The 15,136-nt window shown below is 43.3% G+C and overlaps 1 protein-coding gene across 3 annotated transcripts in view; it reads left to right on the top strand.

Moving 5' to 3' along the window:
- Positions 1 to 15,136, top strand: part of LOC137376054 (H-2 class II histocompatibility antigen gamma chain-like) — a 39,572-nt gene that overhangs the window by 12,687 nt on the left and 11,749 nt on the right. Inside the window, exons 1-7 of one of the 3 annotated variants that reach the window (XM_068044038.1) lie at positions 522 to 754; positions 6,464 to 6,642; positions 6,899 to 6,981; positions 8,429 to 8,491; positions 9,421 to 9,516; positions 11,276 to 11,390; positions 12,945 to 13,052. In XM_068044038.1, the coding sequence (XP_067900139.1) occupies positions 654 to 754; positions 6,464 to 6,642; positions 6,899 to 6,981; positions 8,429 to 8,491; positions 9,421 to 9,516; positions 11,276 to 11,390; positions 12,945 to 13,052 (745 nt within the window). In that variant the 5' untranslated portion in view covers positions 522 to 653. Of the gene's footprint in view, positions 1 to 521; positions 755 to 6,463; positions 6,643 to 6,898; positions 6,982 to 8,428; positions 8,492 to 9,420; positions 9,517 to 11,275; positions 11,391 to 12,944; positions 13,053 to 15,136 lie in introns of those variants that run through there. The other 2 variants (XM_068044040.1, XM_068044039.1) reach the window with 2 other exon arrangements.

Here is a 15,136-nt window from a genome sequence, read left to right as displayed (position 1 = left end):
TTTTTTACAGATTTTTATGAATAAAGTATATTTTGGAAATTTTAAAAATGAAGTACTTTTGAAATGTTGCCACTGTTGTAACAGCTTCCAGTTTTGTGCACAGCAAGATCCCACAAACAGCAATGACATAAATGACTGGATTTAAAAATAAAGAAATGTTGGTTCAAGGATGAGTATTGCCCAGGAGACTAGAGAGAACTCCCCTTGCTCTTTTTCATATCTTTAACGTCCACCTGAGAGGATGGCCAGGTTTAATGTCTCATGCAAAGGACGGCACCTCCAACAGTGCAGCACTGGGAGGTGTCAGCCCTGGGTTATGTACTCAAGCCCCTGTGGCGGAACCTGAACCCACAAATCTCTGACTCAGAGGGGAGAGACTGCTACTCTCTGAGCCAGGGCTGGTTGACCACTCCAGGTGCCTATATTTAAGATCGATGTATGTTCTGTTAAATACGGTAGGGACTTTCCAAGCCAGTCAGTGCCAACTTCCTCTTCGGTGTTAGCTGAGTGGAGATTAAAAAAAAGAGCCTTGATCACACTGCGCACACACCTCTCTCTCAGCATAAGAGAGAAGTCTTCAGTGCAGAGTGGACAGTGCTACAAGTATCTCGCTAAAGTCAAGCAGGCAGAGTTTGTGTTGAAAAGTGTCCGCAATGTCGGCCGACGAGCAACAGAATTCTTTGCTGAATAACTCGCAGCAAGATTTAGTCAGTAATTCCAATGTGGAAACCAGGACAATGGCTACTGGACAGAGGTAAGTTCAGAGCATCAACAATTTTTTTTTCATGTGTGTGGAATTGTTTGTTGAAATTCTGGTGAGAGAATGAAGAGACTTGCTTTCCTGTCTAGTGTTTTAACAATCAAGTGGATTTTTGGCAGGTGTAGCCAGTTAGAAGAGTGGAGTCTGCGAGGCCCCTGAGGATGTTACGGGGCAGCCTCTTACTTGCTGGCTCTTGCAGGGAATTGTCTTTTTTGTTAACTCATTCTTCGGATGCGGGTGTCGCTGGCAAGGCCAGCATTTATTGCCCATCCGTCGCTTGCCCCTTGTGAAGATGGCGGTGACCCGCCTTCTTGAACCGCTGCAATCCGTGCGGTGCAGGTGCCCCCAGAGTGCTGTTAGGAAGGGAGTTCCAGGATTTTGACCCAACGACAGTGAAGGAAGTTGGTTTGTTGTGTTTGCCTCCATAGGTTAAGGCACGTAAAACATCTGATCTCTCAGGTGGATGTAAAAGACCCCAGGGACACTATTTGAAGAAGAGCAGGGGCGTGCTCCCTTGTCTCCTGGTCAAATAACATCAACAAAAACAAAATTATCTGGTCATTATTACCTTGTTGCTTGTGGGATCTTGCTGTGTGCAAATTGTCTGCCGTGTTCCCTACATTACAGCAGTGACTACACTTCAATAATATCACTGTCTGTAAAACTCCTTGCGATAACCTGAGATCATGGAAGGTGCGACAGTAATTCTTTTCTCTATCAGCTATAACTCTTGTATCTTTGCATCAAGGTGTAATTGAAACCTTGAGCCAGGTTCTGGGAACAAAAGGCAGCTCTCAAACTTTCTGGGGATAGTTCAGTGGCCACACGATGGCAACCAAGAGTTTATATGTGACACCATCCATTTTACGTGCTTAAAGTCAAAAGGTAACAGCAGTTCGATCAGAATCTGAAAGTTTTTGGGTGATATCTGAGCTCACTTTTTTTGTTCACTTTTTTAATGGAGTTATTTTTGTTTTAAATATTGGAGTCCTTTAAGAGTCAGCCTCTCTGATCTGGTCATTATTACCTTGTTGTTTGTGGGATCTTGCTGTGCACAAATTGTCTGCCGTGTTCCCTGAAGCTAAATCTCAATCCTCTCCCTTTTGTACATCAAACTAGCGCTGTGGAAAAGATCAGAAGTGTGGCACAGTTCCGCACAATCAATTTACATCAATCCCCCCCAAACCCAACCACTCACCCAGTTTTATCATTCATTATCAGGTTTAAATGGTCTGTCCAATTCACTGATGCATATAAAGCCCACACACTCAGACTCACACACAAACTCAGACTCACACACATACACACACACACACTCACACTATCCTTCCAACAGAGGTCACTGGTGAGCTTTGAGGAGCTCCTGATTTATTCTCTCTCTGACAAATTTCTGTTCTAATTGGTTTAGCCAGGCTGATATTAATGGTTTGAGGACACTGAGGTTTGTCTTCATTTCCTCACATGTACTCCTTTCCTCATGATCTATAAGTAGGCATTTTTCACTCGGGATCCCGGACAGTGAGTGTCAATACAAAAGGGATATCGCAAGTGAATTCAGTGCTGCACTTACCTCACACACACCTATATACAGCCACACAAACATATACGCAAATGAACACACGGACACATACACCCACATGCGTGCACACGCACATCCCCCACAAGAATGGACACGGACACACACAGTGCCACACAGACAAATACGCACATGCACACACACACACAAAGCACTTATTGATTACGCATTGTTCAGTGTGGGCATTGGCCAGGAGCAAGGGCATTGGCCAGGAGCAAGGTCTTTAGCTGAATTTGATTCTTCCTCCTGACCCCAGGGTCTTGCTGAACTTTCTATGTATCTTTAATCCTTTGGGTGGGAAAAGCTTTCAGTCATGCCTAAGATTAAGGTGAATCTGACTCCAGGTACAAACCGGATCGTCCAGTTTGGACGAGTGCGTATTTTTTCAACAAACTTTTTTTTTGAAGTACTTACAAACATTTTAATTTCTAGTTGAATCTTGGTACCTTCAGTTGCCATTGTCCCAGAAGGGATTTGCTTTGAAATATTATAGTATTGAGGTATTTGGATTTGGTTGGGTTGGTATTGGGAAGGCTTTTAGCTCTGGGGGAGTGGATGAGTTTGGAGGGTGGGGTATTGATCAGCGGACAGAAGTGCATTGAGTCTACCTTATATTAGCTTTGTTTGGTATTGAACGTAGATTGGGGTGCATTTGGCACCTCCCGTCTTTCCTGAAAATCTTTCTCTCTCCCTCGGATTTCATTAATACCAGGTTAAAATAAAATTAGGTACTCAGCTCCTAACCAGAATGCAGTCATCAAAAACAGGAAGGGCTAATGCGAGCACAGTCTTATTAACCAGCTCTGAGATTGATGTCAAACAAAATGGCCGCCCTGCTATTCTTTGAGATATCTTATTTTAATCTGGTCCGGGAAGGAATTTCCATGAAGTTTGTCCCCACAGAATGCAGAGCAGTCACATATAATCCATTAAGCAGAGGCCCAAGATTATTTTTCGACTGGGTAATCAATAAGTGGCCATTTTGTTTGAGAATTGTTTCCGAGAAATAAAAAGCCTTTCAATGACTCTAAAATGGCTGTAATTCTGTCAAAGGTTGCAGCATAGAAATTATGAAAACTGAGGAGGGTATAATAATTTTGGTAAATAATTTACTCAACAAGATTAATCAAAAATCTTAATTTAATTCTAATAAGGGTGAATTCAGCTGTGAAAATACCTACACATGGATGATAGTAGAATGAAGGGTAGGTAGTTAGTTTGATCTTAGAATAGGTTAAAGGTTCGGCACAACATCGTGGGCCGAAGGGCCTGTACTGTGCTGTACTGTTCTATGTTCTACAGTCTTGTATTTTTTTTCCCTTTACTCATAATGGTTTCCTATATCTTGAATTTAGCCACTCATCCCTTCACCTTTTGGTGCTCAGTGAGTGGAGGAAATCTTTATTGTCTCTGATTCTAATTACTCTGTTATCCCCTTCGTGTGTTCCTTATAAGTGCACAGCAACCAGAACAAGAGGACTAACTCTGGGGGGAAAAGCTGGGGAGTGGGACTAAATTGGATAGCTCTTTCAAAGAGCTGGCACAGGCGCAATGGGCCGAATGGTCTTCTTCAGTGCTATAAGATTCTATCTCGTGGAACCCTGGGCACTTAATACTGGTTTCCTTTTTGGAAAAAAAAATATGAGTATATATACACATCGCAACATAATTTAAAGATTATAATTAAATTAACCCGAAGGCCTCGCTCCTGCAAAGTGGCCTCGTCTCCCGCGACATGATTCTATAACCGCTTTGAATATTTAAGTCGATCTTATAAACTCACAGCATTGGGGTAAACTCTCTTCCCTCCCAAACGGACAGTAATCCGGTAGAACGAATTGTACCCCCACACATTATAGAACCTGCTCAGTTATCTTAATGGGATGGAATTGGACGGGCTCTATAATGGATGATCGGTCCACTTTGACGAGGACCACCCGTTATGTGGTGATGCAGGGAGTGTGAATGGTACAATGTTTACCTCATTTAAAAAAAAAACATTCTCTCCGATTTGTCACCCAGGACATTTGATCATTTTAAAATCATTTTCTTACCCTTACTTTGTCTCATGGACTGCTCTTGATGGTTTTTCTCAAGCAAGTACAGCAGATCAAAATATTGGCGTCTTTGACATACTGGTATAAACTGGCAGTTGCCTGCATAAAGTCACTCCCTAATACATACTGTGAAACATGTTTGAGACATTTTGGCATGATAAAACACTATATAATTGCATGTTTTAAAATTCATGTTTAGGATGTGGGTAATGCCATCAAGGCCATCATTTGCTGCCCATCTCTAGTTGAAAGAGAGGCTTGCATTTCTATAGCAACTTTCACGATCTCGTTATGTCCTAAGGCACTTTGCAGACAATGAAATACTTGCTGAATTGCAGTCACGGCTGTAATGAGGGAAATGCAACTGCTATTTTGCGCACACTGCAAGGTCCCACCGACAACACTGAGGTAATGGTCAGGATATCTGTTTTACTGATGTTGGTTAAGCAACAAATATTGATTAGATGTCCCTTGAATTACTTTACAGAGCAGTGGAAGTTTCCTGAAGCCCTGACTGCCAGTTGTGATGGTTTCACTTTTAGACAGGAGGGGATTTCCATGTCATGGTCCAATTTTTGATAACATCCTTAGTAAAATATAAAATGAGTCATTAGCACAATCCTTATTCAAGAAACTGCTTCATACAAATCAAACAAAATGGCCACTTGTTGATTACCTAGTCGAAAAATAACCTTGGGCCTGTAACTAATGGATTCTCATCCTCCTGTTCAAATCCGTCCATGGTTTCACCCCCAACGGCAACACCCCCCACAACCCACCCCCAGCATCTCTGTAAACTCCTCCAGCCCAAAACTCTCCAAGGGTTCTGTGTTCCTCAAATTGATCATTACCCCTTGTTAGCACATTGACCATTTCCTTTTGTTACCACAGTGACTATTGCCTATTGTTAGCCCAGTGACCATTGTACCTTGTTAGCCCAATGACTATTGCCCATTGTTAGCACATTGACCTTTGCCCCTTGTTGTTCCAGTGGCCATTACCACTTGTATCACTGTGACCATTGCCCCTTGTTAGCCCAGTGACCATTGCCCCTTGTACCACTGTGACAATGGTCCATTGTTAGCACTAGCTGAGTGGAGAAATCCTTGGGACTTTCTTGATCCTTTGTGACTCAGTTCCACAATTATCCATTGAAACTGATATGTATTTTTTTAATAAATCACCAAGTCCAATCTTTGACCTGCAAAAACCTGAATTCTAGAAACACGATGTCGATTGGTCAAGTTCTCAGATAATTTTCAGTATAATGAAACAGGCAAGGAATTATCCCACTGGACAACATCCAATAATACTTGACAGAACAAGTTCAATCATGATCAAGATGCAAGATCTTACACATTGGGGGAAAGAATGGGCAGCTGCAGTAACTCATTGAATGGTAATGAACTAACTAGAGGAGAGGTTGAAAGAGATTTGGAGATGAGAGGAGACTTAACCACCTATTGCAGAACAGCATGAATGCAAAAATAGGGAGCTGAGCTGTGTCTCCTGATCAATAGATCACGAATCTGAGTCTGTTACACTGAAACACTTTCATTCTCTGGTCAGACACAGGGGCAAACAGTCCTGGAAGGGATATGGGGAGCAGCCAAAAGACTAATCCCTAGTTGTTAGATGATTGAGTTATAAAGAAAGATTAGAGTTAAGACAAGGGGAGACCTTAGTAGGGGCGTCAGCCCTCCAGGATTGCCCTGGAATTTGCAGGAACTGACGATTAACCTCCAGATTCTTTTAACACTTTTATTCTCAGTTATAAAAATGTTGGAGATGGGGGTGTGTAAGCAAAGGCTGTTTGGTCGACAGTTAACAATCATCCAAACAAGTAACGAAGAGTCTGTTGACTTCCCAATTGGCCGTGGGAAGGTGGAACACTGCAAGAATGGACATGTTGGGCGACCAATAGCGGTAGAACGTGGGAGATGGGAGCAGTTGGAGGGTAAAAGGTCATGTGATGGAATCTTCAGGAATACATCCAGATAGAGTTTGACAGCCCTTTAGACCTTATAGAGCGTTAAGACATTCTTCCATCTTGTCTGGTCTATATTTCAGCAACAGCAAATGCTCTCGAAGCCTCCTTTGGACTGGTGTGACCGTGTTGGCAGCTATGCTGATCGCTGGGCAAGTTGTCTCTGTTATGTTCTTGCTGAAACAACAGGGCAAGATAACGGATCTGCAGAAGACAACAGATAGAATTGAAAACAAATACTCATCAAGCAGGGGCCCCGTCAGTACGTACATCCTCTTTCCTTTTCAATCTTTCAAATTGAACTGTTTTGGTTAAAGTCGAAATAAATCTGAGGGCCCTCGAGGCAGAATAACACAACATTAACCAAACAGTGAATAGATTGTGGAGAAAACAATGTTAGCAACAGTAATCTGACGCAAAGCTGAACTAAAACCAAACTCCAGGACAAGAACGATTCCCAAGTCCGTGTTGTCGCTAAGATGTTCGAATAAAAATTTCATTGCATTTTATTTCTTCAGAGCCAAAAACGATGATGCATATCAGGCCTATGATGATGGACATGCCCATTGCATACATTGACCCAAAGATGGAACAACCAAAGGTAATTTTCAGAAATTAAAGAAAAGAACTTTCACTTCTGTGAATGGAAAAACATCACCAAAGACACATTAAATGACTAGTCATCTGATTTTCTCTTTGCTGGATCTTGGTCTGCGCTACATTGGTTGTTGCATTTTGGCCAACATAATAACAGTGACTGATCTTCAAAACGAACTCATGGGGCATGGAGATGTTCTGAGAATGAGATAAAGCATTATGTAAATACAAGGGTCCCGAAATGGGGTTCCTGTTCCAACAGACCCCTTGCCCTAAATCCTACTGGAAGCTCGGTGGAGTCAAATCAACCTAGTACCAGCATAGCAAGGGGTTAAGGGGTCAGTGGAGGGAAAGGTCATAATTTTGATGTTGGCCAACATAGCTTTGGAGGAACTCCTCTATTTCCCTCCCTCTGTCTGCCCACTCCTGTCTTCAGGCTCTAGGTTTGCCTGCAGGCCCATGTGGCTTTCTGGCTCTGTTTTCCAACTGGTTTCAGTCAGCATTCTCCATGGTTCCCAATTCCCAACTCAGTTTCCCTCCCCGCCAAGTTGGCCAAATATCAAATGCAGCAACGCCCTCTACTCCCCCTTCCCCCCCATAGCAGTCGGTCAAGCCAAGCTCCACCACTGTGAAGTGGGTGTTCCCTCAGTTAGGATCTTGAATGATTGGTGTGGTACCACCTTGTATTAAGTGCTGGATCCAGACTCCGAGAGACTTGGAGAAACTTTGTAAGGTGGGATGTTTGTAATGTCCCCATTATTTTCTGCACTCATACTGCCACTAATCCTCCAGATAACAGGGTTTCTTACTGTTCAAAGTTCTCCATTTAATCTGCAACACAATTGCCCTGTTCATATACTGATTGAGGAGTAGGAGGAACCGACTGCAGTTTCTTCAGCTAAGATCAGAACATCTAATTTCACCAATTTGGGGCATCCCCACCCATTTTCAGTTATTTTTACCTGGTGTTTATTTTAGGGTGGATGCACTCGGGCTTTCGATCACGACCACCTGCACAGTGTGTTAAACAATGGGAAGAAGGAAGAGCTTGTACTTGCACAGAACCTTTCACAGCCTCATCTGAGGCTTAAACAGAGAACAACCCTACTCGTTTTCAAAATAGCACTGTGGGATCTATTGTAATCTGCCTCTGAGAGGAGCCTTGGTTCAATGTTATATCCGAACGAGGGCACCTCTGACACTGTAGTGTTCCCTCAGTCCTGGGCACATCAGGCTAGATTTTATATCTGAGTCTCTGGAGTGGGATTTGAACCCACAACTTGCTGACTTATGGGCACTAGTGCTACCCACTGAGCCAGTATATCCTGATGTGTGATGCTGCAGCCAGGATCTGTCCAGGACATTATGATGTATCTTGATTTGCGAGCAGCTTATGATGGTTAAATATATAATAAAAATCTTATTTGTTTTTGTGATTGTTTTTTTCACAGGCTCCGAAACCCACTTCCGCTAAACCTTTGACTTTGCTGGAACAAGTGCAGGAGCTGCTGAAGGTACTGTTAGAGGGAATCTTTCCAAGCTATTGTAGAATCATACAGAGATCCAGCACAGAAGGAAGCTGTTTGGCCCATCATGCCTATGCTAGCTCTTTGAAAGAGCTATCCAATTAGTCCCACTCCCTTGCCCTTTCCCCATTGCCTTACAAATTTTTCCTTTTCAAATATTTATCCAATTCCCTTTTGAAAGTTACTATTGAATCTGCTTCCACAGCCCTTTCAGGCAGTGCATTCCAGATCATAACAACTTGTGTAAACCAAAACTCCTCATTTTTCCTCTGTTTCTTTTGCCAGTTAACTTAAATCTGTGCCCACTGGTTGCCAACCCTGCTGCCAGTGGAATCAGTTTCTTCCTATTTACTCTATTAAAATCATTCGTAATTTTGAACCCCTCGATTTAATGTTCCCTTAACTTTCTCCCCTCCAAGGAGGCAATCCCAGCTTCTCGAGTCTTTCCACATAACTGAAATTATTAAACCCCAAATCCATTCTAGTAAATCTCCTCTGCATCCTTTCCAAGGCCTTAACATCCTTCATAAAGTGAAGATTGAGCTGTGGGGCCAAACCAGTGATTTACGAAGGTTTTTAGAAGTGATTTCAAAAGGGAAAATTTGCAGGGACTAATTGCATAGTTCTTTCAAAGAGCTGGCAGAGACATGATGGGCCGAATGGCTCTATAGCACCAACATGTTTTCATATCATGACTTGAATGTAGAAAAATGGCCCAAGGTATTGAAGGTTTTGATCATTTATCCAAATTTCCCAACCATGAGAAAAGACAAAGTGTTCGATGGACTTTAAGACTGTTTGAATGTGGCACCAACTTTACTTTAGCGGGAGATTTAACATAATTGAACAATGGTCTGACTATATCTTTGGTAGAAGAGATGGCAAAGTATGACATTTTCTTGATCTTTCAATGACAGAAGGAGAACACAACTGAGGAAATTCCAGAATTTAACAGCACCTTTGCCGCCAACTTCAACCTGCTGAAAGAGAGCATGAAGGAATCCGATTGGCAGGTTAGTGGTTGATACAGCTTCGTTATAAAGAATTACATCGAATGTGCAGCACAGAAACAGGCCATTCGGCCCAACTGATCCATGCCAGCATTTATGTTCCACATAAGCCTCTTCCCACCCCTACCTCATCTCACCCTATCAGCATAGCCTTCTATACCTTTCTCCCTCATGTGTTTATCCAGCTTCCCCTTAAATGCATCTCTGCCATTCACCTCAACCACTCCTTGTTGTAGCGAGTTCCAAATTCTCACCCTCTCGGGGTAAAGAATTTCCTCCTGAATTCACAAGAACATAAAAAATAGGAGCAAGAGTAGACTGTATGGCCCATCGAGCCTGCTCTGCTACACAATACGATCATGGCTGATCTTGGGCTTCAATTCCACTTTCCTGCCCGCTCCCCATATCCCTTGATTCCCTGTGAGACCAAAAATCTATCTATCCCACCCTTAAATGTATTCAATGATGGAGCATCCACAACCAAATAGGGTAGAGAATTCCAAAGATTCACAACCCTTTAAGTGCAGTAATTTCTCCTCATCTCAGTCCTGAATGATTGGTCCGTTATCCTGAGACTGTGCCCCCGTGTTCTAGATTCCCTGAGCAGCAGAAACAATCTCTACCCCCTCAGTCTGCCCTATCCAGCTCCTTCATAATATTGTATGTCTCAATTGTATCACCTCTCATTCTTCTAAACTCCAGAGAGTATAGGCCCAATTTACTCAGCCTTTCATCATAGGACAACCCCCTCATCCTAGGAACCAATTTAATGAATCTTCACTGCACCGCCTCCAGTGCAAGTATATCCTTTCTTAAATGTGGAGACCAAAACTGCACACAGTATTCCAGATTAAAGGCTTGGTCGAGTCTGCAAATTAAACTCGACCCGAGCCTGACAGAACCACGTCCAACCCCGAGCCCGCCCCAGCCCGAGTCCTTCCATTTTTTCCCGCACCCGACCCAGACCTGACCCGACCGTCAGTGAACCTACCATCCGTTTTTCACTTTGTTGCTGATCTGCATAAGCTCAAAATAACTGTAACAAAACCACCTTTCAAGCCCAAAAAGTAAATTAACAGAGAAGCCACTTGCCTGTGATAGAGCGTGTCCGGCCCAACCCAACCCGACCCGAGCCCAAGTGCCAGAACCGGAAGTGCGACCCGACCCCAACACATGTCATCGGGTCCCGTCGTGTTCGGGTTGGGTAGCTGGCCTTTATTCCAGATGTGGTCTCACCAAAACCCTGTACAATTGTAGCAATTCGTTATTGAATTTATTAGTGACTGCCTTACATTGATTTCCTCCAGTTTTGGATTCCCACAGCACAGGAACATTCAATCCCTCAGGCCTGTTCTGCTATTCAGTGAGAACATGCTGATCTGTATCTTAATAGCATCCATCTTACTTGGCTCCATAACCCCTAATCCCCCAGGCTAGCAATAATCTATCGCTCTCAGATTTTAGCATCTGCTGCTTTTATGTGGAAGAGAGTTCCACTCTTCTACCACCCTTTGCATGATAAAGTGGAAACATATTTTCTGCATTTATCGAATCCCTTCATAATTTTAAAGACTTTACTGAGGAAACTGTTGCAATTCAGTGTTTGAGTTTGATATGAGAGGTGCTTCCATACTTAACAAGTACAATAAATTTCATTCTCCAGTTTAAAGTAACCCCACAATTCAGTTTGAAGGAGCCCGTTCCAAATTCTTAGGTACTGATCATGTGATATATTGTTTGTCTTTAACTGCACTGTTTACAGGACTTTGAATCTTGGCTCCGAAACTGGCTTCTCTTCCAACTCATACAAGAGAAGACTCCACCAACCAGCGCACCCAAACCCCAGCCTGAACCTGAACCCAAACCCATCCCCAGTGGTACGTATCAGTCATATATTTTATTCTTTCTCTTTCTCAAACACATAGCTCAACAATTTCTGCCCTCGCTCTCTATCGCCTCTTCTCCTGAAGCTGTCATCCCACTCAGCTAGCGCACCTTCAGTATGCGGAGAAAAAAAAGAAAGAACTTGGATTTATGTAGTGCCTTTCATATCTTTGGGGAATCCCAAAGTGAGCCACACTCAACGTAATGCAATCAATGTGCGTACACCAAGTTCCCACAACCACAAAATGAGGTCACAAGCACATAATCTATTTCAGTTAAGGGATCAATGCTACAAAACATGACTTGTATTGATATAGTGCATTCGCAATCTCATAATGTCCCAAAGCCAATGAAGTACTTTAAAAATGTAGTCTCTCAGGTGGACATAAAAAATCGTTTGGCACTATTTCGAAGAAGAGCAGGGGAGTTCTCCTGGTGTCCTGACCAATATTTATCCCTCAACCAACATCACTAAAAAGACACAAATTATTTGGTGATTAGCTCATCCCTGGATTGGCTAAATACTTGAAAAGGAAAAATCTATGGGGAAGGAGCTGTGGGCATGGGACTAATTGGATAGCTCTTTCAAAGAGGCACGATGGGCTGAATAGCCTCCTTCTTGCTGTATGATCCTATGATCCTACGATGTGGCCTCTACTCCCAGAACAGCTGTAGCTTCCTTCCTTCCGAGCAACCTCCACATCTCCCAGATGCCCATTTATCTTGCTCCCTATGCCAACTCATCCTCCTTGGCCCAAATGTTCTTGATCCTTTCAAACTGGCAACAGGCGAAATCCCATTTACCAGACTCCATGAGGTCATTGCCAGGCCTGTGCAGTGATCCCACTACAAGGTCCAGTGTATGAACCTGGGGTGAAAGTGCTGAGCGATTCCCACGCTCAAAAACTCACAGAACATTCTCAAGTACATCACTTGCTGCTTGGTTGCCATAACGTTTTCCTTTAAATTGTTCATGGATATAAAACAATTTACGTTAAAAAAAGAATATTTATTATTGTAAAATATACCAAGACATTTCACAGGAGCGTTATTAGACAATATTTAACGCTGAGCCACATAGAGTGATAATAGGACAGCTGACCAAAAACTGGGACCAGGAGGTAGGTTTAAGAAGCGTCTTAAAGGTGGAGATAGAGATAAAGAGGTGGTGAAGTTTAGGGAGGGAATTCCAGAGCTTAGAGCCCAGGTAGCTGCAGGCACAGCTGCCAATGGCAGGTCAGTTAAAATCAGAGATGTGCAAGAGGCCAGAATTGGAGGAGTGCGGATATCTCAAGAGGGTTGTGAGGCTGGAGGAGGTTTCAGAGATGGGGAGGGACAAGGTCATGGAGGTATTTGAAAACAAGGGTGAGAATTTTAAAAGCTGAGGACTGAGATCCGATGTAGGTCAGCGAGCACCGAGGGTGAAGGGTGTAGAAGGCGAATCACGTCAACCCATCCCAACGCGCTCTCAATAAATGGTGAGGAATATTTCACTATAATATTATGCTACATGTTTGAAACTGCTGTATCATTTCTGTTTGCAACAGGGCGAAGGATATATTCAAGCTTAGCTATGAAACCAATGATGGTCAACCTGCCGTTGTCAACTGACCCTAAGGAGGGCCAAGCTCCCAAAGTTGTGCGTGCATCACGGGGTAACTATGGCAACTAATGTTTCATCCATAGGAAACACAGGATTGAGAACGGCCAGTGTGGTTCACTGGTTGGGCGTCTGAAACCATGAGACTAGCACAAGGGGAACAGTTTCAAACTGGGTGGAGGACAAATTTTGGAATGGTGTCAGGAAACTCTTCACTCACACACAATCAGATTGTCCAGTACAGCAGAACCAGAGAGCATGGCCTGTGTTTGAAAGGGAAAAAATTCAAAACTAATCCTTGGAAGCAATAATATTTCAGCAAACGAGTGGTCAATCTATGGAACAGGCTCCCTAGGGTGATGGTGGAAGGAGACAGAATAGATTCAGTCACATGAAAAGTAGATAGATTTCTTTCAGAAAATTATATATGGGGGTCTAATAGGAGAGCAGGGTCATTTGTGACCTCAGGGGGTGGTCTTTCCTGCCCTTTTGTGAGTTGGCCCAGGTGAGTTGCCCCATGCTCAGGGTTACGAGCCATGGCCAAAGGCGGAACCAGTGAATTTTCCATGGTGATGGTGGAAGAGCTGAAACCTTGAGGGACAATGGCTGCTTTGGGCAGAGGATCCTTCAGGAAGAGGCTTTGTATTTCCTTTAAAGCACACGTGAATGAGGCAACGGGAAACCACATCATGTACTTTTTCCCTAGTCATATTGTTTATTTCTCATGGAAGTTAAAAAATGGGAGGCTTTCAGGAGCAACTGAAGAGGAAAGCGCAGGACCGGGAGGCATGGGAAGTAAGCAGATCACCACCATTGCTACAGTCTATGAGTAATTTTGAGGCATGACATGAGGTGAGTGTAAAGTGCTTGGGCGGATTGGACTTTGGACCTTTGGTTCTCTAAGCTCTCCACCAGTGGGGGTTTTCCTCATGTCATGTCCAGCTCTGTTGTAGACTCATTGATAGCGATTGATTGCTATGATTAGCAAACGACTCCATTAGTTTTGTAAAAGCAAAATACTGCGGATGCTAGAAGTCTGAAATAAAAAGAGAAAGTGCTGGAAATACTCAGCAGGTCTGGCAGCATCTGTGGAGAGAGAAGCAGAGTTAACATTTCAGATCAGTGACCTTTCATTAGTGTTGTATCATGCACGTGGGGCTTCAGGCTAAAGCCATAGAATGTGTACAGGCTAGATTCACCAAAATGATACTGGGGATGAGTAAGATTATGAGGAGAGGCTTGAGACATTGGGACTATTTGCACTGGAGAAGAGAAGGGGAAAGATTGTTTCCTACTGTTCGGGAGTCAATGGCAAGAGAGTTTAGGAGAAATGTCTCTACGCAGAGCATAGCTGGAGTGTGGGAATTTCTTTCACTGGGAATTGTTGAGGCAGGGACAATTGCTTCTAAGAAAAAACTGGATAAATACTTGATGTTGAAAATACAGGGCGATAAGAGAAAACCTGGCTGTTTGTTTTAGGTTGGATTGGTCTCGCAAAGAGGGTACAGACCAGATGGGCTGAATAGCCTCCTCCTGTGCTTAAAGCTGTATGGCTCTACCATGAGGTTCTACAGCCACAAAGCCAAGCTGACACCAGTTGACACAAGAAGCTCTGAATCATCACTGATGACCATTTGATAATTCAGCAAAGCTAACGCGGTTCTATCCACACGTGCTTTGCCAAATGCAAAAGTAAAGAAAGTCAACTTCGGTCACAAACAGCAATAGACACCATTTTTGTAGGGGTGATAATGATGCATTCTTGGGTTTGGGAGTTGTTAGCGAAGATGATGGTAGGCCTTCTTCTTTGAACCCCTGCACTCCATGTGATATTCTTTGAAGAAACTGAGCGGCTTGATAGGCCACTTCTGAAGGCAATTAAGAGTCCACCATGTTGGTGTAGGACTGGAGACGCAGATAGGCCCAGACCAGGTAAGGACGGCAGGTTTCCTTTGCTGAAGGGGCGTTAGTGAACCAGTTGGGTTTCAATGATAATCGAACAGCTTCATGGTCACTTTTACTGAGACCAGTGTTTCCTTTCAGGATTATATTTTTAAATTAAACTCCAATGTTCAGACTGCTGTAGTGGGAGTTGAAGTCACGTTACTGAGATTAGTTGTTCAAATGTCTTGATTACGA

Source organism: Heterodontus francisci, chromosome 12, assembly GCF_036365525.1.
Source record: "Heterodontus francisci isolate sHetFra1 chromosome 12, sHetFra1.hap1, whole genome shotgun sequence".
Taxonomy (NCBI): Eukaryota; Metazoa; Chordata; class Chondrichthyes; order Heterodontiformes; family Heterodontidae; genus Heterodontus; species Heterodontus francisci.
This window is presented reverse-complemented; position numbering and strand designations above follow the sequence as displayed.